Source organism: Pezoporus wallicus, unplaced genomic scaffold (assembly GCF_028554395.1).
Source record: "Pezoporus wallicus isolate ANWC-B61680 ecotype Strahan unplaced genomic scaffold, APGP_CSIRO_Pwel_v1 contig_5958, whole genome shotgun sequence".
NCBI lineage: Eukaryota > Metazoa > Chordata > Aves > Psittaciformes > Psittacidae > Pezoporus > Pezoporus wallicus.
The window spans coordinates 53,051-79,054 of record NW_026638491.1 but is presented as its reverse complement, the minus strand read 5'-3'; the positions used below and the strand labels follow the sequence as shown (position 1 = coordinate 79,054).

General features: G+C 38.8%; 1 protein-coding gene across 5 annotated transcripts in view; it reads left to right on the top strand.

Moving 5' to 3' along the window:
- The window catches only part of BTBD10 (BTB domain containing 10), a 32,796-nt gene that overhangs the window by 951 nt on the left and 5,841 nt on the right, over positions 1-26,004 (top strand). The window contains exons 2-5 of one of the 5 annotated variants that reach the window (XM_057410899.1): positions 6,545-6,703; positions 22,154-22,347; positions 23,008-23,293; positions 25,561-25,663. In XM_057410899.1, coding sequence (XP_057266882.1) covers positions 6,603-6,703; positions 22,154-22,347; positions 23,008-23,293; positions 25,561-25,663 — 684 coding nt within the window. In that variant the 5' untranslated portion in view covers positions 6,545-6,602. Of the gene's footprint in view, positions 1-6,544; positions 6,704-16,282; positions 16,440-22,153; positions 22,348-23,007; positions 23,294-25,560; positions 25,664-26,004 lie in introns of those variants that run through there. The other 4 variants (XM_057410901.1, XM_057410900.1, XM_057410898.1 and 1 more) reach the window with 4 other exon arrangements.

Genomic DNA, 26,004 nt, shown 5'->3' with positions numbered 1-26,004 from the left:
TTTCTCTTGCTTGTCTGGCTTCTTTGTACAAAGGAGTCGTTGCATTGTATCTTTTTGTTCTGTTTTGTTCTGGTATGGTTTGTTTTTGTTTTTTTTTTAAATGTGGGCTGCCTCTCACAGGTTTGAGTGCAGCCTGAAGTCTGGCTTCATGGTAGCCTTTTGGCTGTCATCTCTATTCTTATTTTTGTGCTTTTTTTTCCTCATGAATCATCTTCAGTGATTCATTTAAAGAGCCCTTATCTCTGTTATTGCTTCAGCTTTGGTGATCCTTTCCCTGGAAGACCCTCTCTTACCCTCTTCAATTTGCTCTTGCGTTAGATGATCCATGAATACAGTTCAAATTATCCTCTTCACACTGCTCACAGTTCATAACCAGATAGTTCACACGTTACTTTTTTCATCTCGTGTTAAAAAAAAAAATAATCTGTCTTTGCATTGTTTTCTGTAGGTTACCTTGATTTTCCTATAACTTGAACACAAGTACAGTCAAAAGGATATGGCTGGGGTCGTTTTTCTTTATCCATTTCTCTGTAGTTAAGAAAAGCTGTTTCACTGTGTTTGTTCTGGAGGTCTGTTAGTGTGGATTTGTCTTTGATTTTGTTTTTCTAATTTCAGGAATCTGCCAAATGTCTTTGCATATTACCTTCCTATTTGTACCATTTCTGTCTCAAAAACTTGTTGCCATCTACCAGTGATGCTCTTGGTGGCTGTTCTTGGGAGTGTTTTTCAACACGTTTTTATTCGTGCTTTTGTCCACACTTAGTTTTAACTGGAGGTTAAGAAAAACAATAAGTTAAAGCAGCTTTAGGATCACATGCTGAATTCTTTCTCAAAGAAGAGGTTTCCTTTTAGGTGCCATTGCATTTTAAAATGGTAAACGGCTGATGTGTGGGTGATAACTGCTTATTAAGTTAGTCGCAAATGTCATCAGTGCTTTTTTTTTTTTTGTCACTTTGTTATAAACTGTATGCTTTCCTAGATTGCATGTTTGAGGCTGGGTCTGTTTTGTCTTCTATGCATTCGCAAAAATCAAAATTTCATTATATGCCAATTTCTTTTAGCGCAGCTTGTTTCAGCAGTGTTGCTTAAATCTTGTCCCAGTGCTGTTGCTTATCAATAAAACTATGTATCTCTTTAAAATATGTATAAAATAAAAGGCTACCTTAGAACTAATTTGAAATTTGAAAAATTATATGGTGTTTTCTTGCTCATTGAGATACACTGTTACTGATGCGTAACAGCCATGAGTGTAGACCTTGCTTGTTTGTTCATGAAATCTACCCGATACTTTGTTTCATGCTATTCATTTTGTCACTGACTATTACCAAGGCCTATGCCTGCTTTCTGTTTTATATTGATGAGCATCGGGGGATGGGGCTAGAAGGAGAGGCAAGAAGGTATGTTCTGCTTTTTCCTGCAGTGATAATCATGATTCTGGTTTTGTGTGGGAGAAGCTGCTCAATCAGCTGAGCTTTTTACAGGTAGACCTAGGCTGATTTTGCACAATGAATCCCAATACAGAGGCGGAGTTGGGAATCATCTGCCTCTTGCTTTTTTTAGGATTCTGATACCAGATAGGAGTGTTATTGTCATGTTCCTTTTAAGAATCAAGTTAAGCTTGCTGGATTTCTGTTGTTTACAGTTATAAAATAGGGATGTCACCAGCTTCCATGACTGCTTCATTTTCTTATTTATCATCTCCCCCCCCCCCCCAAGAGAAGCTTCAGTCCTGGCCTACTCCGTTAATATTGAGACTGTAATGCACGGGATGGTTCTCAGCTATGCTTTAATCAGCATCAGTTTGATAACATTTTGGTGATGGTAATTTCTAAAGCTACTTTATGTGGCTGGATTGTGACTGATTCCTGTGGTAGTTTGCAAGAAACTCACTTGGCAAGTGTGGGTTTCCATGAGATGCAGTGTTTGCATTATGAGCATGTGTACTTTGAACTGTATTTCTTAATTAGGATGTAATGTCACTGTGCTTGCATATCCAGTAAATCTTACTTGTAAGTTAGTTTTTGTTGTTGCTTTTGAGCTTTGACTAGAGGCAGCAAATGGGAGACTGTCACAGAAAGTCTAAATAAAGTCTTGGAGTTTCTGTCACCACTAATGCCAGGTTTTATCCTAGCTGGTTTCTTGTCTATTGGGTCTTTCATCTTATCCTGGTTCACCTTTACAGTGTATCTCACTGATAGAGCAGGTTAGAGCAGATGGGCTTCTGAAACCTGTTCTACTTTAGGAAATGCGTCTGACCGAGGCTTAAAGCTGAAGTAGCTGCCTGAAGCATTGCGTGTTACCTCAATGTTGTCTTCTGTACTGACAGCTGGAGCAATCAGTTCTTTGTTCCACCTGATGAGTTGGTGTCTGGAAGGTGACATCTTGGGCCTCTGCCTCTAAATTTCATATTATTTTAGTCATCTTCCTTAGTAAGACTCCAGAACTTTTCATCCTGACAAGTATTCTCAATAAATATAATGTGGCTGGCTGGCTTGAAATGTACTGACATTGAGATTAGCTTCACTTCTTTTCCTGACAGATTTCCAAAGATCATTTTCATTATTTTTTTTTTTCCCCCTCACCTGCATACCTTGAGTGCAAGTCCTGCATCTCACAAAAATATATATCCATTTCTGTCCCGCATCTGGTGTTGTCTAAGTATTGCTTAATCTGCTGTGCACCTTTTGTGCATTGTGTTTTGTCATGACAAAGAACTGAATATACTTTAAGTGTTAGTTAACATAATCTGTGGCCATCACAAGTTAGCGTATGTTACATCCTTTCATGTGCTCTTCAAGTAGTGGTGCAAACGCATTAATGGCTGTATTTTGCGATGCCTGGAGTGGCTCTACCACATCAGCTGTTAGCTTCCCAAACCCACTGAGTGTCTATCTTTACAATTCCCTTGTATTTGAGTAGTCTACAACTTTGATAAATTAGTATGATTCCAGATTCAACTTGATATTAGCAAATCTGAAGTGTCCTAGCTGTCTGTCTCAAAAGCCTTGAAAATTTAAGTCTGCTTCCTGGTTTCCTATTTTACCCAATTATTCCTTGTGATATCTCTTTGGAATATTACCTTTCTGCAGCGGAGTGAGAAATCGTTCTTTACACCTGGAGAATTGCTTAGTAGCTAATTAAATTAGAATGGCAATTAGTTTGGCCAGTATGACAGTGGTTTGTGATCTACAAAGGCTGTTTGGATTTGATTCTTTATTTCATGTGCTCCCAGTGCCTTTCTGCCTTTAGTAATGTTTCAGATGGAGTTCCTTGATTTCATGGGGGGCATGTACTTTTTCCAGATTTTCTGCTTTATGCACAAGGCCAGAATATTCTGCAAAAAGCTTTTTTTGTTGCCCACAGTGTGAATCAGTTTGAATCGGCAGGCTGAGAAAGTTGGGGCTGTTCAGCCTGGAGAAGAGAAGGCTGCATGGAGACCTTATGGCAGCCTTCCAGTATCTGAAGGGGGCCTATTAAGGATGCAGGGGAGGGACTCTTCATTAGGGACTGTAGTGATAAGACCAAGGGGTAATGGGTTAAAACTTAAACAGGGGAAGTTTAGGTTAGATATAAGGAAGAAGTCCTTTACTATGAGGGTGGTGAGGCACTGGAATGGGTTGCCCAGGGAAGTTGTGAATGCTCCATCCCTGGTGGTGTTCAAGGCCAGCTTGGCCAGAGCCTTGGGTGAGGTGGTTTAAGTGTGAGGTGTCCCTGCCCATGTTAGGGGGCTTGGAACTAGATGATTTTAAGGTCCTTTCCAACCCTAACTATTCTATGATTCTGTGATGGGGGGGGGGGGGGGGGGGAATAATTTGAACCACAGTTGAAACAAATTCTTTTCTATTGCAGAAGAAAACAGATTTGCAGAAGTGTTTAAAAATTAATCAGGAGAAGTACTTACTTTGAGGAATTCATACGTCATTTACTAACTGAAAATTTTCATTTTTCAAGACAGAAAATAATCAGAAAATATTTATTTATAATTTACAAGTTTGTTAAAACTTAAGGGAACTTAAGGGGAAAAAAAGTCATCTGAGTTATAGCAAATTATTTCTTAGAGAAGTATTGTTTCTTAAGATTCTGCTGAATGGAGGGTGGAGGAAAGGCTGTTTCTTGTTTACCAGCGTGCCACTGGTACTTCATCAGTGACAGTGCTGAGGTTCCTTGTGTGCTTCAAGCTGGGAAAAGGGAATGCTGCTGTTCATGACTAGCAGTTCCATTTGTTTGTTTCTGTCCTTCTGTGTCATCTATTGTTTGTAATGGCCTAAGCATGTGGCTGCATAGCAAAGCAGATTGAGGAACTGATCCAAACAGATTGAGGAACTGATCTACTTAAAACAATCTTTTTATTTGAAGTGTGTATGATACCCTCCTGCTGAATCTGTCACTTTAGTTAAATGAAAGATGAGGAGAAGGCAGAAAGTGTGAGACGCTTAAGAAAGTGGCTTTAAATTGTCCTTTCAGCTGCAGTTCTTGTAAAAAAACCTTTTACATGTGTTTCCAGTGTGAAAGCTAAATTCAAACACTGATGTCTTACAGTAATTCAATAAAATGAGTAAGAACTAGGTGCTGGCTGACAACCTGTTTCTGATGAGGCACCTGTTTCTGATGAGGCCACCTGTATCAGGTGGCTTTAAAAAAAAGCAAATTTGTGGAAACGAGCTTGAAAAGGAATATGTGGTGCTAAATGAGCCCATCACTGTGGTGTGCTTCAGCCCAAGTTTAAGCAGGACCTGCAGTGGTCAGTAGCTGGAAATGGTTGCAGAATGAATGGGAGCTCTGGTTTCCGCTGGGGGACTGCTGGTCTTTGCTCTTTGCTCTAAACTGTGCTGTTGCCACAAGCAGTAAAACTTGTATGTATCTTGCTCAAGTGATTCAATTTAATGAACACCATTTGTTTCAATTCAGGACAGAAAGTGTCTTCATATTTGTATTGTTTGTGTATGGAAATAGTATGTCATATTGCACTTAAGTTACGTATGGCTGCTGCTAAGGTAACTTGCAACTGGATTTATAAACCAGTCTTTCTTCCCTGTGTCTCCTTAATAATACTTTTTCTGTTCTGAAATAGGTTGTAGGTTTTCCTTGTTAAGCATCTAAAAACACCTGATTAATGTGTGGAAATCCTATAACTTTCTATGTTTGTGTAGTATTGTCACCCATTGACTGTGCTTTGATAACCTGAACTTCCAGGTAATACACAATGAAACTCTTATGGGGACTTTTTTATTTTTTCCCTCCAAGAGAAGTTGGGTAGTTCCTGTAATTTTACATAAAATGTTTTTTCCTTTCCTGACACTATATGGACATCTGACCATACAAATCTTCCAATCAAAGTGTGCTTAATTATAGAAACCATAACAGGAAAAAAACCGAACCCTGTGGAGATTGTATACTTGGTGTAAAAGCTGTTCTCATTGTTAGATCTGAACATGAGGAAGAAACTTGCATGCAACTGATGTTTTTAAGAAGCTTGTTCTTAGCTAAGAGAATCTAAATTTGTCAGAAGAGCTTTTCTATGTTCCATGACTAGAAGGACATTTTATTTGAGAAGCTATCTGTTTCAGAGAAGCCTAAATTCCTTTGGGACTGATTTCCAAAAAGGACAAATTTTATTGACTGTAATAAAAGTATAATAAAGCTGGAGTGGTGATACAGTGTTTCTAAATTATTTAGCTTAAAATTGCAGAGAAACATAGCAGGCATACATGTAATTTGGTATTTTTTTCCAGATGCTGTGCAATCATCAATTGTTCACTTGTAGCTACTTGCTCATTTTTGTTACCAGGTCATTTGTTTTCATAACCAGGTCATTTCTTTTTGTAAGAAGGTCATTCTGAACTATACAACTCTCTTGACGCACGTGTCGCTTATTCCTATGACTTGAACACCAGTTATTTAAAATTTGGCTTTCTTTATTGACAATCATGAGTGAATTTTAGTGGGAGTTGAATTTAATAATGGATCCCAGTCAAGGAAGGGTAGGCTCATAATGTCTGTTTTTCTATTACTTTTTTTGTTACTTTTCTGCAAAAGTTAGTAAAACTGGACTACATTGGGTGTGTCTAAGGATTGCTGTCGGTTCCATTTTGAAGTAAGGATTTGGGTATCTTAACTGTTAATATTAACTCTGTTTTCCTCTTGATCAGCCATTCAAATTGTAAAACTGTTGGTGTTTGTTCTACAGCTGGGATCTTTCTTTGAACTAACTTTATACATATGAAAGAAAAATTATATGTTTGTCTTGTGTTTCATAACCAGTGCCTTTTCTGTTTGGACACAGTGAAATTAATTGTGGCAAAACTGAATTTTTCTGCCATCATTTATAGAACTGTATTTCTTAAAAAATAATCTTTTAGTGCAGGTAGTGGCCAAATGTATATATTATTGTCATGCTATTTAGAAGTTGTGCTTCAGTGTATCCTGTTTTCTATAATCTTTATTAAAAAAAAACAAAACCTAACAGCACTAAATTCTGCATGTCTAATTATTTTCTTTTTCTGTGTGGCATTATTTAAAGGTAAACACTGCTCTCTTAATGTAGGTTGTGAGTGCTGCATGTGTGCTTTTCAGAGCAGTAGTGTGAGGAAGCTAGCAGTGGAATGGCAGGACGGCCTCATCCTTATGACAGTAACTCCAGTGATCCAGAGAATTGGGATCGGAAATTGCATAATAGACCTCGTAAACTTTGTAAACATTCAAGGTAGGTGCTATGTACAATCTATTGCATCTCAAAAACTACATTAAAAGTCCATTCTAAAGGCTACTGTATCTGGTTGTGGCAAGTCCTGTCATAAATTTTGCAGTTCTTCTTAAAAGGAATGCTGCTTAATTCCTTTAAGAGATACTTTCTAACCTAAATGATGTGTCAGCTTCCATAATCTGTGCTTAGGTTTGTTTTGCTGTGGATGGGATTTTGTTTTTTTAAAAAACCCAACAAAACCAAAACAATACCTTGTGTGCGTATCAAGTCACCAGTTGAGTGACTACATATGTGATTTCTACTTACTTTTTTTTGGAGGTGCTTACTAGGAGTTACTTTGTTCATCACTTAGTTGTTGGTGCTCTGTGTTAAGTAGCATATTTAAAGTATGTGCACCTTGTTCATGATGATAACCAGTAGGTGCTTGCATGTAAGTGTCACGCTCTATAGCACTTTCTTTGTAAAGCTGTGTGTCAGATCTTGCTTTTGCCTGCATCCCTAGCTGTAAGAGTCTTTTTAAATGCTTCTTGATTTGAAGACATTATGAAGCTAATTAATGTTTTTCCAGCACATAGTGTTCTAAAATGAATTAAGCAAAGCAGTGAATCACCTAGCAAATGTATGTGAAGAAGCATGATGCTGGAAAAATATACATATATATGTATATATGCATCCAAATAAGCGTGTATCTTCCAAGTACTTTGCCCTTTTAGAAGGCTAAATATAACCTAAAATTGTTAGTGATTCAAGATTTCCTACTCATAAGATGCTAGAAAAAGATCTAAGGAGCACATTCAGTAACAGCAACCTAATTTGCATTTTTATTGCATAGATTCAGATAAACTGGACTTAAGTGTTGCCCAAAGTATTCTACTGACAATTAATATTGTGGGTTATTTTCCTGTCATTAAATATTGGATAACTGTGAGGCATCCAAGAGGGCAGGAAAAAAGAATGCACCAGTAATTAAAAGGCTTACAGGGAAGCCCACTTAATTATAGGCCTGTCTGGGGTATGAATAATGGAGCAGTTAACACAGAACTGAAGAGGATGGCCGATGCTACTGGTCAGTATAGGCTTATGGAATATAGCTTTGTACAGTTGATGTTTTTATTAAGGTGTTGGCGTCTGGTAAGTGGTTGTGTTCTTCTTACTTATGATCCAAATCTGGCACAGTATCAGTAAATGATGATAAAATAGGGCATTGTATGTGAGTTGAGGACTGTTCTCACTCAGGTCTCTGTGATTTGTAAATGGGTGATTCGTTGCTGAGTCCAGTTCATGTAGTTCAACTCTGATCCCATGTTACTTCCCATGACTGGTGATCTGGAATAAAACGTAAAACTGGTATTGATAGGATAACTTATGATGGGGAGTGTTAAATAATAAAAAAGAGCTTATTAATAGCATGTGATCTCAGTAAACTGGTTGCAAATAACCCTGCAGTCTTCATATGACTAAGTACAATGTTAAACATTTAGGAGCAAAGAATGTAGACCTTTTATTTGTTTGTGTGGGTTTTTTGTTTGTGTGGTGTTTTTTTTTGTTTTTTTTTTTTGTAGACTACTACAACTCTCAGCCATTGATAGTATTGGCACTATAGAGGACACTGTCTCAATGAGTAGTCAGTTGAACTTAAGTCTCCAGTAACATCATATGGTCAGAAGGGTTAATGCGGCTGTTGGAGGCTTGGTGGAGTTATTGAAAGTCTGGTATCAGCAGTTGAAGGAAAATTTTGATTAGAGGGGATTCTGAAGGCATAGAGAATGAGCTTGGTTGGAAAAGACCTTTAAGACCGGCATTACCCCAAGACTACAAAGGGCCTCATCTACACATTTTTTTGAGTGCTTCCAGGGACCTACCAATGCTTCCAGGATTCATAGAATCATAGAATAGTTAGGGTTGGAAAGGACCTTAAGATCATCTAGTTCCAGCACCCCTGCAATGGGCAGGGACACCTCACACTAAATCATCTTGCCCAAGGCTTCGTCCAACCTGGCCTTGAACACTGCCATAGATGGGACGTTCACAACTTCCCTGGGCAACCCATTCCAGTGCCTCACCACCCTTATAGTAAAGAACTTCCTCCTTATATCCGGTCTAAACTTCCCCTGTTTAAGTTTTAACCCATTACCCCTTGTCCTATCACTACAGTCCCTAATGCAGAGTCCCTCTCCAGCATCCCTATAGGCCACTTCAGATACTGGAAGGCTGCTATGAGGTCTTCATGCAGCCTTCTCTTCTCCAGGCTGAACAGCCCCAACTTTCTCAGCCTGTCTTAATATGGGAGATGCTCCAGTCCCCTGGTCATCCTCGTGCCCCTCCTCTGGGCTTGTTCCAACTGTTCTGTGTCCTTTTTATGTTGAGGACACCAGAAGTGTACACAGTACTCCAAGTGAGATCTCACAAGAGCAGAGTAGAGGGGCAGGATCATGTCCTTCGACCTGCTGGTCACGCTCCTTTTGATGCAGCCCAGGATATGGTTGGTTTTCTGGGCTGCAGGCGCACACTGAAGCCGGCTCATGTTCGTTTTCTCATCAGCCGACACCCCCAAGTCCTTCTCCGCAGGGCTGCTCTGAATCTCTTCTCTGTCCAACCTGTAGCTGTGCCTGGGATTGCTCCTACCCAGGTGCAGGACCTTCCACTTTGCGTGGTTAAACTTCATAAGGTTGGCATCAGCCCACCTCACAAGTGTGTCGAGGTCCCTCTGGATGGCATTCCTTCCCTCCAGCATTATCAACTGAACCACACAGCTTGGTGTCATCGGCAAACTTGCTGAGGGCGCACTAAAGCCCACTGTCCATGTCGCTGATGAAGATGTTGAACAAGACTGGTTCCAGCACTGATCCCTGAGGGCCACAGCTTGTTACTGGTCTCCAGCTGGACATTGAGCTGTTGACTACAACTCAGCATGTGGCCATCCAGCCAGTTCTTTATCCACCGAGTGGTCCACCTATCAAATTGATCTCTCTCCAGTTTAGAGACAAGGATGCCATGCGGGAGAATCGTAGAATAGTTTGAGTTGGAGAGAACCTTAAGATCATCTGGTTCCAACCCCCTGCCATAAGCAGGGACGCCTCACACTAGACTGTATCACCCAAGACTCCGTCCAGCCTGGCCTTGAACACTGCCAGGGATGGAGCATTTACTACTTTAGTCAACCTGTTCCAGTGCCTTATGACTCTCACAGTAAAGAACTTCTTCTTACTATCTAACCTGAACTTCCCTCGTTGAAGTTTAAACCCATTTCCCCTTGTTCTATCACTACAGTCCCTGATGGAGAGTCCCTCTCCAGCATCCTTCTAGGTCCTCCTCAGGTATTGGAAGGCTGCTATGAGGTCTCCCTGCAGCCTTCTCCAGGCTGAACAGCCCCAGCTTCCTCAGCCTCTCTTTGTATGGGATGTGCACCAGCCCCTTTATGTAGTTCTTGTGGCCCTTGGACTTGTTCCAATGGTTCCATATCCTCATGTTGAGGACACCCGAACTGCATGCAGTACTCTAGGTGTGGTATCATGAGAGCAGAGTGGCAGGTTCACTGCCTTTGCGCCCTGCTGGTTGATTCCACCACTTCCCTAGGAAACCTGTTCCAGTGCCTAAATAGCCTTTTGGTGAAGAAATTTTTATCCACTCTAAACCTCCCCCGATGCAGCTTGTGGCTGTTACCTCTTGTCCTACCACTTGTTACCTGGGAGAAGAGACCAGCCACTTCCTCAATCTGTCTTCCTTTTGGTAGTTGTAGAGAGTGGTAAGGTCCCCCTGAGACTTCTCCAGACGAAGCAACCCCAGTTCCCTCAGTAGACCTGTGCTCCAGACCCTTCACCAGGTTTGTTGTCCTTCTCTTGACCTACTCCAGCACCTCAGTATCTCTCTTGTAGTGAGGCGCCCACAACCAAACACATGACTCGAGGTGCAGCCTCACCAGTTGCTGAGTACAGGGCAATGATCACTTCCCTCGTCCTGCTGGCCACACTATTTCTCATGCAAGCCAGGATGCTGTTGGCTGCCTTGGCTGCCTGGGCACAAGCTGGGTCATGTTCAGCAGCCATCAGTCAGCACCCCTAGGGCCTTTTCCGCCAAGCAGCTTTCCAGCCGCTCTTCCCTAAGCCTGTAGCATTGCAAGGGGCTGTTGTGGAGCAAGTGCAGGACCTGGCACTGAGCCTTGTTGAACCTTATAGAACCTCATACTGTTGGCCACAGCCCACTGATTTCAGCCTGTCCAGATCCTTCTGTAGAGCCTTCATACCCTCCAGCAGATTAACGCTGCCGCCTCACTTGGTGTATTCAGAGGTTACTAAATATGTTTTGAGGCAGGAAAAACTCAAAGGTTAAATAATGACATCTTGATTATCTGAAGAACATTGCAGAAACAGCATTATGATGATGAGTCAATAGGCAAATTTGTAATAAAGTATAGTAGTTGGAAGCTGAAGCTAAATCCAATCCAGAGAAACAGTGCACGTGCCTGCCATGTGTGGTCTGTTGTGGATCATCTGTTTGAGGGAAATGTTTAAAGAAAAAGCTGTGCAGCTTTCTGAAAAGATTATTTGATGCAGATAGGAGGTACTTCTAAGTTTGTGGCCTATACCTTTTGGAAGGCTACTGTTGATCACTTTGTATACAGGGTCTGAATTCAAGGTTTGCACATCAGAAGATATGAAATCTGTGCCTCTAAAACAATTGCAGTTAAGTTGGATAGCTTTCTGGAGAAACACAATTTGTGTTTCCAATGAAATGCTGAAAAGCCAGTGTTTTATGGAAGTTTTTAATGGGCGTGGTAGGGATACAGTATTCAAGCTTAATTCTGACAATTTTTTTTTTTTTCAAATTATGTAGACCTGTTTTTAGTAATAGTTGCAAATGAGACTCCAACTAATAGTTTGAGGTCATAATAGAATAGCAATAAATTAAGGAGAAATAATTTGTTACTTTGCTCCTTTGAGATACTTGGTTACTTCAGAGAATCCAATTATTGGAAACTAGTATGCTCTATTCAAAAGCCTAACTAAAATAATTGGATTTTGGGTGTCTGAGTATAGACACATTACTACTATTTCTGACTTGACACTTTTTCTTCAGACAAGTGAAAATCTGTGTGAAAAATTCAGTGTGAGGTGGGCAAAATGCTTTTGGAGACGTAAGTTTTTTTTTCATGATAGAACTTGAACAGAGCTCTTCTGTTCACAGGTTTGAGTGCTACAGTTCTATTAGTCTTACACATTCAAAATATGCCTTGTTATCATAAGGAAGAAAATACTCAGGTTTGAGAAGTGTAATGGTGAAATGAGAACTTTATTATAAATCTCAACAAGAGAGTAATATTTAAGAGAGATGCTTAGCTTGTCACTTCTTGGTGCTTTGATGTGTTTAATCCTCCAGCCTTAACATTCCTAAAATAGCTTAGATAATTTTCTAGACTCATAGAAAACATAATCTAAGTCTGTGAGCCATCTTTCTGTGTTTAAGGCTTATGTGGCAGCAAGGAAAGCCACAGGACTCTGCTCCCTTCACTGTGCTGGCTGGTTGAGGCAAAGGATATGTAGCAAAACTGTAAGGGGTGTATGTATTAAACAGTTACACAGGTTAGCATTTTATCTATTTATTTAGTTTGGTGAGTGTCCAATTTTGTTAAACCTCTGGCAAGTTGTGCCATTGTTTTCTCTCCTCGTTTTTCTTATGTGTTCTGAGATGGGCAGTGTACTGAAAAACTTGAAAAGGAGAGATTCAGAAAATAAGGATAGAAAATATAACACAAATGATCCCTGATAAAAAAGTAAAGAGCTTGGCAGAACGGAATTATATGGTATTAAAGCTGACTGTAGATAACAATACAAAGGGTTTTGTTTGTCCAAGCTATTTCAAAAAATCTTTGAGATGCTTTGACTCACCCAAATAAGATGGAAGAAGAATTTCAGGAACCGTATGTTGACTAAACAGTGACTAAGGTTCAAATAAATGGTCTCTGAATTTGTATTTTCATTATTAAGTATCGCTGGCTTGTATTTTCTCTTTAACCTTTCATTGGTTGTTGGCTTCCCACATGGAATTTCTCTTTAGTGCTATAGTTTTTATCATTTTGGGGGAGATTTTAATTCTAATTCTGGTGTACTTGTGTTTTCACTGGAGTTGTGCTGAAAAATCTGTGGCTTAAATTTTGGTCTTCCTGAAGATTTGTCCTGGATTTAATTTTCCAAATCTGCTTCTGTTTTAGTTCCATTTGATAGTTTCTTGTTTGTTCATTCTGTTTATGTAGTGTTAGATTCAAAGTCCTGCCTGCCCTAGTGCGTTAATGAAGAAAACATGGCTGTACTTTGATTCTCTTGTCATGACTCTTGAACCTCTTGAATCTTGGAAAGTCTTCCTCTTTGAAAAGTTTTCCATTGATGACAAGTTATTGTGGAGATTCTGAATGCTGAGTTTTTTTGTTGGTTTTTTTTTTTTTCCCTAATATTTTAGCATGCTGAGAGGATGCATTCATGGCAGAGGGGTTGGAACTAGATGATCTTCAGGTCCTTTCCAGCCCTAAGTATTCTATGATTCATGGGTTGTGAATGGAAGTGCCACTTGCCTCAGCATTTTGGATATACGCGAAGCATCCCTGGATGGGTCCTTATCTCTGGAATGATATCAGACTGTATAATCTGTTCTCCACCGCAGGATGGGTATTATTTCTCTTCACATAAGTTGGATTTCTGCAGTTGAACACTTTATAGCATGGGGCAGGCCTACACAATGTACAATGTGAAAACAATCAGGCCTACTTTTACCATGAGTTCAAGTTGTAGTCTGTGAATTACTGTGCATCGTCTGCTTTAAGTTAACTGTAAACACGCCTGCTCTTAATTGCAATCTGGTATTGGCAGATCAAGATCTCTTCATCTAGATTTTATTGGCACCAGGATGTAAAGCCCTCAGAAGAAACTGAGATGGGCTGGGAAGTAGAATTGGAATTGAAATTTCTTGGAATCTAGAAAAATGGGCTGCACTCAGTGATGTCTTTCAAAAGCATCAGTCCACCAATCTCTTATAAGGTATCTGTGGTATAGCAAGTAGTCTTAAACAGTTGTGTATTTTGTGGTGTAGTTTGTTTTGTTCCCCCCTTCCCCACCTTCCTTTTTGACATCCTTTATTTCTGAAATGGCAGCTTGTGAACACTTTGAGAGAGAAAACTCAGTGACTTTCTGTGCAAAAGCACACTAAATCCCCTGGAACCTCTCAGCACACAAATGACCTTTTCCAAATATCATTGGATATTATTTGTGGTGGACTTGGGCATCATGCAAAACTTGATCAGACCCTGACTTTAAGGCACAAAGCATTTTAGAGGTGAAATTAATTATGCTCAGGAATATTATGCTGTAGAATTTTTACGGACAACTTTCTTCTGAATTGCTGTATGCTCATTTCTGCTCTGAGAGTAGAAACTCTAATGGCTAGGTACAGGTTCAGCAGGTGTTTGCACCTTTTGAATTAGAACTTCTGAAGCTGGTTTTTAATAGATCGGAAGTATTTTCTGGTTTGAAGGAGGATAATATGCCTCCAAGTTTCTTAAATTTTTACTTAACATCCCATTTTGAAAATGGAATAGGAATTTGTATATAAATAAAGGCAACCAATATTCTTTTATGGAGGGACATGTATTTGGGTAGCTTGACAAAGGTCATAAGGTGTGAATGTATACCTATCTAGAGGTTAATTCCTTGCTGCTTGAAAGATCACTTTGGCAACTGAATGCTCATGGGATTTTTTTTGTTGTTGTTGTTTTCGTTTCTTTCCTGAGGTGGAACTGATTTACTAAGAAATGGATTACTCATGGTTCAGCGCACCCACTGAAGACCAGAATTATGTGAATATTTAAGATTTTGGAGCAGGCAAGTGTTCACAGAGTTGCTGTGTTGAGCTGACGAAAGATCTGTAGCAGTCCCCAAATAAATCGGAGAATTCTTTCTGAGGGCTTTCTTACTGGAGATGAAGCCCAAGTTAAGCGTGGCTGCTGGACTGTGGTTCTACAAGATTTTGATGGATGCATGTCCTGGCCTGAGGGTAGTTTTATAGGAACAGAGAGCTAATCCACCCATGGCATGTTATTTGTACTTGAAATAGGAGTAAAGGAGAACAAAATGTTCTTATTCTGCTATGGAGAAAAGACCACATATAGGGAACCAGTGCTGAAAAAAACTAGGTGCACTTCCACTTTCTTGTTGCTGGGGGATTGTTCTATTGGAGGCAAAAAAAGAAAAAAAAGCCTGAGAAAGAAAGCATTATGCTGGAAAAGCCTATATATAGCTTATCATAGCCATGTCTTCCATAGCATGTTTTGAAGGGAATAAAAGGCTTACAAGACTGGAGTGGTTATTTTGTCCAAGGGCATGGGGGTGGGTGGTTGTGTGAACCCTCACAAGACCCTAAAAATAGGAGAAAATACATTGGCTCAGGCAGTTGAAATTGTGTGAGCAGAAATTTTCTTTCCACATCTGAAGAGCTGACTTCAATTTAGAATGCCACTGCTCTCCTGTCTTTTTAATCACATCTCTCACTAACTTCCTCTTTACAACAGCAGTCTTTTGCTGAACAATCCCTCTTATTCCTTCAGATTTCATCATATCTTAATTTCCTCCACTCTACCACTTATGACATCTTGATTTTTATTTATTGTAAGAGTTGCTTTTAAGCTATTTCTCCAGTGTACAGTGGCTCCTTAAAACAGCCTACAGACATTCTAAAAAGAATAATTTAAAAAAAGCTGTAGCATGATGCTTACTTATCCTCCCCCAAAGAAAAAAAAGAAACTTTAGAAAATTTCATTCTGACACATGCATTGTGCTCCATGGGCTTGACTTGACAAGCTTTTGATGATCTATTGATGTGAAGATGTACTACATCAGGACTTGGTGAACTGATTTCTGATATTTATTGTCACAACGCATAGTAGGGTTTTTTCTTCCTGGCTTAGACTTGCTGGAAAAGGGATGCCTGTAGATAAAAAAAAAAATGGAGGCTGTGCTGCCTTGTTCTCGAAAGGCTATTGTTGTACCTCCTTATGAACTTTGTGCAAGGTGAATTAATTTTAAATAGTAACCCAGGCAGACTTTACAGGAACAAATTAACTGTCCTCTGAAACTTGCATGGATTTGTGTGTCTTGGATAATCATTAACACAAACGAGTGATGTGACAAGAGAAGGTTAGCAATAACCTTTTCAGATGTGGTGTTTGTGTGCTAAAACCTGACAAGCTGGCAGGAGGACTAGAAATAGCTTCGCAGATGGTACTTGGCACGGTAGCAAGCAGCTCTGCTCTCGCACGCTCCCCACCCTGCCTGTCAATTGTGGTACCCAATGGCTGCTTAGAGATGGGGAAACGGCAAGTATGAATTCAGCTCACAGGAGGCTGCGAGGTCAGACGTCAGTATTGCACTACGCATGGCTGAATCAGTGACTGTGAGGAATTGAATTAATATCTAGAGGGGGTTTGCGTCTTTGAACACTTAATGGACCGTATAGCTACAATCTCTTATCCTTGAGGGGAAGATGATGGAGGAAAAAGTAAGGCTCGCTGATGGTGCAGTGAACTACTGAAGAAATGATGGAAATATCAAATATGCTGAACTTAAGTAATGCCAAAGGATGCTGATCTGGCTTTCAAAGCTGCCTTTTTGGAAGGAACAGAATTCCTTTGTGCTCTGATTTCAAAATTATTTCCATGCTTTTATGTTTCCTCCCTGATAGATACAAGAGGAAGGTGCGTATCTGTTAACAGGATTAATCTGTGGGCATTATTCAGGAGAAGAATGAGGAAAAGGAAAAGTACTGTCCTTTGTGTGCACTGGTCAATTGAAATGTCTGCTGACAAAGAACAGACTTCAGGGGGAGGAAGAGGGACATAAGCGTTGTCATTGTGTAAGTCCTAGCAATTTGAGTAGAACAGATTTCTTCTAAAACCTAACAGCATTTTATCTGTAACTTAGTGTATAGATAAAGCTCTATATCCCTATTCTACAAAGTGTTGATTATGTGAACCATCCTAGGAAAGGATTTTGATGTAAGTTTATATTTTAAGAGGAGAAGTTTTGGAAGGTAAAGAGAGAAAAAAATAGTAAAAACCTTAGTATTCCACCCTGATTTCTTTTAATTTAGATCAGGTTTTAGGGTGACTTTGGGAGGTAATAAGTATATTGGTTTAGCACCATAATTCTGTGTAAACGAGCTAGTTTTATAAAACCAGGATATTTATTGGCAGTATTCAGTAGGATGCACAAGAAATTTTTGTATTGGAATACATGCTAATTGTTTTGGCAGTAGAATTATTTTAATCATTAGTAATCTATTCAGAGCAGTATGTTGTTATGTATAAAGACAAACTGAAGCTCTCCTTCCACAAATGACTCCAAAGCATCATTTAAATTGAAGAGCATTTACATTTTTTTAGGAACAGCTCTTCCCTAATTGCAGAAATAGGAAGCATACCAGTATGACAAGTGTGCCATTTTGAATGGTACTCTTTTTCCTCCTTTGCATCATATTAAATAGGTTTGCTTTAATAAAGCCTTGAGCTTATTTGGTTTTCTTTGTGAGACAGCTTCTTTGTAAAGGGAAGTGGCCTTTTCTTTAAAAGGCAGAGCTTTCTTGATCCCTGACTGAGGGGGGGGAATAAATTCTATCATTGGCTTAAAGTTCTTGAATGGGTGCAGTGCTAGCGTCCTAATTGGAGCCAGGAAAAACTGCATATTGAATTTATGAAGATTATCTAAATATACCAGTATTCATAGGGTTGTGTTTTGGCTTTTGTTTTTTTTCCTTTCCCTTCTGAAGGAAAGTAATTGGTAAAGCAAGACTCTTACCTTTTCTTTATAAACTTTTGGGTACTAGATGGTCTGCACATATGGGCTTTTTTCCAGCTTTAGTGAATGAGGAAATGAGGCTGTAGGTTTAAAAAGTTGGGTTTGTTTCTTAGAGTTTTAAATTAAATACAATGTGTTATTAAGCATGCAGGAGAAAATTTTGCATGTTGTGCCCCAGTCAGTGCCCATGACTTCCACAGCACAGTGTGCAGCTGGCAGTCATCGGCTGGGAAATTAATTGAAAGTTGACATTGTAGATACTTTTCAGAGTGAGATAGAGATCTGAAACTATAATGACTTTCTTGGAGGCTTGAGGTAATGCACTGTGCAGAGCACCATTGACTGTTGTAGGCTAAAATTACCGATGAATATAGTATGGGAGCCAGGTGCCACAGGAGACCAGTGACTTCCGGGCACTTTTCATTATCAGCAGTTCTCTGCTGTTTGAGAAGTACTGGTATTTTATCTGGTCTGTATAATGCTTCTGGGAACCACAGTATCCTCTAACGGTTTGCCTGTCTCTGGAAATGGGGCAGCTCTGCTTTTGTCAGTCACCTTTCCATTGGTGTAGGTAGGTGGATGCGTCGACACAATGGTGGAACTCCCTAGTGAACGCCAGTTTGGCTTGTCTGCATCACTGGGGACAGGTTTGTAGTTTCACACATTGCTGCTGTGGAGTGAAGGCTGGTTTTTTGTTTTTGTATTTCCCTGCAGAAACAGCAGCTTGTCCCCAGTGGCTTTGTTAGAGGGGAAAAAATACTATTAATAAGTTCTAGCTAAAAAAGCGAAAATATTTGGTAGTTCTGGTGGGGTTTTTTGTTGGGGTTTTGTTTGCATGGTTTTGTTTATTGGTTTTGGTTTTTTGTTTTTTTTTGTTGTTTTTTTTTTTAACACTTGTGACTTCTTCTAAAGCCTCTGTACAGGAGAATGTAAACCACTGGTTGTCTTTCATATGTACTGGCCACAGATGTAGTTCTTTCAGCCTAACTGGTAAGAGTAGCTCAGTGTTCTGCTAGTCAAGTATTGCAGGGTAGAGCCAGTGACTGTCTTTTCTGACAGCTAGATTCTACCTCTTTATCTTCTCTTTGTTTGGATTTAAACTAATTTTAGTTGTCTTGTTTGTTATAGAGCCAAATTGTATTTCAGTGGAGTCATTTATCTGAGTACATGTGCTGTTGAACAAATGGAACTTCCGATTTTGTCAGGTATATATCCAGCAGCTCAAGGGAAGTTGTGTTTTTTGGTGGGTTTTTGTTGGTTTTGTTTGTGGTTTTTTTTGTGCACTGTGACTCAACAGTAATAAGATTTAAGATTGACATTTTAGATTACTGTTATTAAGATGAGTGAAGATTTATGATTCAGATGGTGCTGTCTCAAGCCAAACTGCTCGAATTCTCAGAAATCTTTGCCATTTTGGCTTTAATCTTTAATCTTCTGGCTAAGAGATAATGTGCCATTCTCACATTTAGCATTTATCTGTATATTAAAGGGAAGAAAGTCCAAAAAGCAAGCAAATGAATGGTGTGGCCAGCTGCAATCTGAACAAGTCCTTGAAATTATTTACTGATATCTCTGCTTCAGAAACGATTGATTTAATATGTCGGGATCCTGTCGTTGTCCTCCAGCTGGCAACCTCAGCCTCTGTCATAGCACGATATGCTGAATTGATGGTTCTTGTGTCGGTGCTCCAAAGGGACAGATATGGCTGGCAGTGGGAGGGGAGGCACGCTGCCCCTGTCCTCCCTGGTGTGTTGACTGTACATACCAAGGCAAAAGTAACCCCAGTTCTGATACTGGGAAAGCATAGGTGAAAGAGTTGTGCCAGGAATGTTTAGTCCTTTATTAAGACATGATTAAGGAGGAAGTATGATGCCAGCTGAGTCAGTGTTACTTCCTGTAGCACCTGTTTTTCTCAACTCCTGTAAAGATATTATTAACTAGTGTTTGCCCTACTTCAGTGTGAACTCTGAATCACTGTTTAGAGGGTAAGGTGGCTTCAGAATTTTTTTGGATGAAGAATTACATTTTAATTGCCTTCTCTGATAAGAGGTAATTCATGTCTGCTCTGCAAAATGCATGATCAGCCTGCATATCCTTACGAAGGTTCACTTTCGTTTTCTAGTGTGTTTCCCTTATTTAAAGCAACTAGAGTGCTTTAGCTATTGAGAAATAGTGAGTCATGCATTTTGATACTACAGAATGTGGCACCTGCAAAACTCTGGTTCTAACAGCATGGCTAGAAGTATTATCAGGGCTGGGATCAAAGTGCTGCTTTAACAAAGGCCACATCACATGGGGTTTTATTAGGATTTACTGAGATGCATACTTTGTCACAGGACTGCTGTGAGTACTCCACACATATCCTCACTCACCCACCTACTCTCTGTAGGATAGTTGGTTATACCATAATGCACAAATATAAATGCACAGATGGGATACAGAGGGGGTTTTATTTTTTTTTTCTTTAAGTTTGACCATTTCTGAGGAAGTTTAGCTGCAGTAGTAATGAATATCATAATGTATAAACAGGGTCAGACTTTGTCTTCAAGTCAGATTTTAATTACAGGTTGTAATCCACATTTCCTTTTTACATTTCTGATAATTTTTGGGCATATTTTGTATCTATAAAAACAGTTATGATTTTTGTGCATATATATGTATATATAAGAAAAGGTGAAAGGGTTTTCCTATAAGTTGATGTTCTTGAAAGGGAGTTATGCAGGTCTCACTCTTGCTAACTTTTGCATATTTCACTTTGATAATACAGAATTTACCTTTCTCTAATAGAGAAGTAAAACAAGTAAGGAGACATGTGAGTCATGCTGAAATGCCATATATCTCAACACATTCACAACTGCATTGTAAGGTCTGAGGAAAATTCTATTTCCTTTTGATGAAAGTAGTTGGATCATCTTTATTCTTGGACTCTGAATCTGAGTATTTCCAGCCATTAGCAAGGCTTGCAGTTCTTATACCTTATTCCATGGAACTTTGCCTGACTTCACATCCTAAAGATGCATGTCTTATTGCAGTATATTTTAAGCTTGGCAGGAAACAGTATTGCAGTAGATTTTCTCTGCACCATACTTCTGCTTTATAGGATACACTGTCCTTCCCTCATTCAAATAGGGTGGGGGGAAGTGTTTTTTCCTTAGCTAAGAGGTGTATTTCCTACTCTTTGCATTGTGCTAATACTTATTTTGTGCCAATGTAAACTGCATAAGATCTATCGTAGCCTTTTTTGTTCTGATTTAAGCTCCTCTTCTCATCGGTTCCACAAACCTGAAGCTGCAACCTGTCATATATACATGGTGTTCACTTTTCTGAATAGTTGCTATTTATTTTTTTCATTACTTCTAAGCAACTCAAAAAGAAGACATTCTGCTCAACTTGTTTGTACAGGTTTTAAAAATTTGTTGTGTTTTTCTTAGGTCATTACGCTTACTTCTTTGTATTCTCAAATCCTAAAGCATACCTAGCAGTCATATTTAAGGTCTCTTGGTATAAACTGTGGGATTTGCAAGCTGCAAGCAAGTAGGCCATTGAGGCTCCTGTGGGAAATTCTGTCCCCTCTTTGTTTGTCAGACCTTGTAGCTGTGCAGGCGTCTGTCTCAGTTATCCAGTGCCTGAGGCTTTTGGAAAGTTCTTCAGTTAAACTCATAGGTAAGGAGTGTTGTCATGCGCACCATTGAAAGACAAATAGCAAAGGAACTGATTTAGCCATTCCAGTGGGGGTTCAAGGACACAGATATTCCTGTGCTGTCCTGAATCAAAAATTTTTGGTTTAAAGAATAAAAATAAAAGTTATAAGTATTTATTTTTTGAAAAATTCAACAATAACTATTACAAGTTGATATTTAATTTTTACATAGTTTGAGAGCACTGGATCTGCCTGGTTACATTGATAGGTTTAATAATTAATTGCAAAATGTAATCAGTAGCTTGATTTAAGCAATGTAATGTAACAGTCTAAAAAAAAGTATCTGAAACTATTATATTAAGATTTGCTAGTTCAGAACAAGTGTCCTACTTGTTACTTGAGTGCTATAGGTCTTGACTTTAGTAATGTAGTTCATATGCTTGCACTCTAACTTGTGGTGCTTTACTATTGCTCCTCCTAAGAGTAACTGAAATGTAAAAGACAATGTGCAGAAATAAACCCTTAGTTGTTGTGTCTTGATGTATCAACTGGTTTAAGGCTGGCCACCTCTGTAAAGATCAAGTTGCAAAATAAGGCAAATCAGTACTAAAAGCCTGTCCTCTGAGAAGGGTTTTCCAAAAGGATTTTCATTAGAAAAATGGACCCCTAACTTTTAATTTCATGGTTTAATTAGATCCTTTAATTTAACAGAATCAAAATAAAATGCTTAGCTGTGCAGGCTCAGCAGATCAGGCAGCGTCTCTGTAGATCACACAGCTACAACAGATAATTCTTGCTACTTAATGTTCCAAATCATTGTTCATGTTTGTAAATATAAACAAAAGTACAGCAGAGAAAATGGTGGTGGATAATATTGATCTCAAAGCATGTACATGGAGCGTGAATGTCTTTTAAAATTTTTATGTATAATGTTTCTAAAATTTTTAAATGCTGAACACTTCTCTATGTTTTCAGCACCTCATCTCGTATTGCTAAAGGAATAGACTACACAAAAATGAGCCTCCATGGTGCAAGTGGCGGACATGAGAGATCAAGGGACAGACGCAGATCAAGTGACAGATCTCGTGACTCATCCCATGAAAGAGCAGAATCGCAGCTCACTCCATGCATCAGGAATGTTACTTCACCAACAAGACAATATCATTCTGGTGTGTTCAGATCTATAGAATTTCTGTATTAAAATTCTTAAACTTGACTAATGTTTTGTTAAAAGAATAGAATGAAGAATGTTATTTGTTGATGACACAATACAGAGATTTTTTTTACGTGTGCCCTGGGCTGGACTTACTCCTCTTTGATAGGTCATAACTTTTTCTTCATCTGCAGTATGTATTCCTACATGATGGTTTTGGTTCAAGTCACAAGAACAGTCTAATTTTTTTAAGAAGATAATTGACTAAACACTTCCTCTTTACTTGGTAGGGTTTAGGTGACTGGAAATATAGGAAGCACTTCACTTTTTTTTTTGTGACAAAAGTTGGTTGGTTTGTTTGAACTAACACCAACTGCAATGCATAGCTTCTGTATAATGTCGAGTTGCTTTTTCAGTGCTAGAATGCTATTTTTTTTCTGATAAAGACTTTGGGGAGGTGAGGTGGCTTTGTCTGAATGGTAGAAACTTCAGGTTCTCATATATGGACAGTTATCTCTGAAGGTTTCTTTAACTAGGATAGATGTAATTGACAGAACTTGTACTTAAAAAGTTGCCACATTTTGTGCCTAGAAAGATATAAAGTGTATAAAGCTTATATGGATCTATAATTTTATTTCCTGTTTTTTTTCTCCTTCCCACGTCATTCACACTTAAGATCGAGAAAAGGATCACAGTTCATCTCAGCCAAGCAGCCCTCGTCCTCAGAAGACTTCCCCTAATGGTTCTGTTATTAGTATGGGGAACAGCAGCAGAAACAGTAGCCAGTCGAGTTCAGATGGGAGCTGCAAGACTGGTGGGGAAATGGTGTTTGTGTATGAAAATGGAAAAGAGGGAGCTCGGAATCTAAGAACTTCTGAACGGGTAACGCTCATAGTGGATAACACCAGATTTGTTGTAGATCCTTCTATCTTTACTGCACAACCTAATACAATGTTGGGCAGGTTTGTATCTTTTTTTTTTACCTTTGATCTCTAACTGTAAAAAAGAGCCATAAATGCTTTGTAGATAATAACACTGTTTAAATAGCTGTTGAAGTCATTGCTACAGCTGAGCTGTGAACGCCTAATGTTACCAGTTTGCAAAGGTGTTGAAGTAAAAATCAGGCTATTAGTTCTCTGTATTTGGCAGATTACCAATAGATGTCTATTACCAAGAGACAAAAGAGTTCATAAGTAAATTAACATTTCATGATGTACTAATTTCCTTCTGCCTTGCTGGGCATTGCTTTTGTATTGTCTGCCTCATTCCATCCCTTGTTTTTCAAGCTAGTTCCTTTATAAAACAAAGTAGTAGTATATATAGTTTATTTCAAAATAGCAAGGAGGAGAACATTGAAGGAATTTATTTTGCTTAATGTGCCTACCCTGACAACACTCCAGCTTAGTACATTTATCTTCTGACATGTTTTTGGACAGGGAAATATCAAACAGTATAACAGATCAGAACATCTTCGACAAAGATACCTAACACTCAAAATGGTCGGTAGTTGAATGAAAGTCCGCAATATGTAATGTGTTCTGTAGAAACTATAATGAGCAGCATATTTAACATGTTTACTTGGTGGGAAGAGATGCCTTGATTTACTTGCTCAAATACTGGCTGGTTTTGCATTGTCCAAATGTAGAGAGCACTGCTTGCAAACCTGTGGCAAGGAAGAAATGAAGGTTTATGTCTGTGTCACTTTGGATTTGGCTTTTTCACTAAAATGTAGCTGCTTCTCAGTCCCTGACAATATAATAATTAAAATACACATATATAAAGCTATTTGCCAAGGTACAGGTAGCAAATATGATTAAACAATTTCTGCTTTGTTTCAATCACCACTGTGTGGGATAAATAGTACCTTGGTTCCCTATTTTGTGAAAAGTCAGGGAAGAGTTATAGAGAAAGCAAAAAATGCTTCTGTGTAGACTGTAAAGGGAAATAAATAGAAGTAATAATCAGTAGAATTAAATCAGTGATGTGAGGCATTTATATATGTATAGTACACAGATATATGTAAATGGTCAGGCTACCTAACTGGGAGGGTATCGGTGTGAAGTTACATGGCAAAATAGTTTTCTTTTCCATGCCCAGCCTCAGAGTAAATGGCGCTGCCTAATGCACTAGATTTTTTTTTTTTGTGTGTGTGTGTGCAATGCTGAGTTATTCTCCCTGTGGGATTGGTTCAAGGAACAAGCTTATTTTATCTTCTGCTAATTCAAAAGTAGGTTAATAAAGTTACGGAAATACAGTTCTAAAAGGCTAGTTATTTGTAAACCCACTTTCTCCCAATGTCAGTTCACAGGACACTAAAGAGGAGCAACTTAGCTAGTATATTCTGGCAGGTAAAAGTAACTATAATAAGGATGTATTATTTGCCTTAGGCCTACATATCGACTGTTTTTTCCTAAATATTACTTCTTATCATGAAGAGTGGTCAGAAAACACATGTCAAATCATTTGGTGAAAAAAGTTACTTTGTCCATTATAAATAGGTGCAGTACGCCAGCTCGTGTTTCTCTGGGTTTTGTGTGTGAAAGCAAAGCTTTGCCATTGGGCTGTATTTGTAAATAAAACCAAGGATAGGTGGCAATACTTTTTGTAAACATATGGTGTAATTCTGAGTCAGAGGTGTTTTAAAAAGTTTGGGAAATTTTTGGAAAATACTTGTAGTTTTCCTCTTAGTGTAACTTCATTTTTGTCCTAGCAGGGAGAAACGCATGCTACCAGTAAGTATGGGTATCTTCTTTCAGAATGTTATTTTAGTTTTTGAATTAAATGAATCTTATAAATGAAATTGAAGCAAGTTGCATGGACCTTAACCTAGATTCTGTTTCCTAAATTAGCTTGAATGTCTTTAAATAATGACAGTTTAACAACAGGAAAACACTTTTTTCCTGCTACATTACCCTACAAATGCCAAAAATGATTTGTTTTGGGTTTCCCCCACCTTTGGCACTGGCAAGAAATGGCCTGGTCTAACTTTTGTTTTGATTAAAAGATATTAGCAAGTTAAGGTTGAAGAATAAAACTAGTTTCCTGAGTTACACTATCTTGCTATTTTCTAGAAGTCTTGCTAAACGTAAACCAAACTGAGCGTATGAGCTAGAATAGGCTGGGTTTTCCTTGCCATTTCAGTACAATTTTTCAGACTTTACTTTCCAGAATAAGACAAGAGAAAATAATAGTAAGGAAATCTAACCACATTACTTCTATTCTCGAGCAGGATGTTTGGATCAGGCAGAGAACATAACTTTACACGTCCTAATGAAAAAGGAGAGTATGAGGTTGCTGAAGGAATTGGTTCCACTGTGTTTCGTGCTATTTTGGTGAGTTTTCGGTACTCTTTAGGACAAGAACTAGGAGTATTAAGAGGTATAACCTCTTGATTTGGGAGTTCTTGTATATCTGGACTTTGTGGATGGAATACTGTTCTTCTGTATTGCCTAGAGGAGAAATGAGGTTTGATACAAAAACACCCCTAGGTTTTCTGGGTATGTGCATGTGAAAGCCAGGGAGAGAGAAGGCATGCAGGAAATGAGCCATAAAACTACTGCCTACCATAAATTTATCTTGTGCATCTAGTTCAGATGTATTCAGCCCTTTTGATGCTGAAATTAGATGAAATGAGTACTGGAAATTAATTTACTGCAGGTAGCAGGAAAAAGGC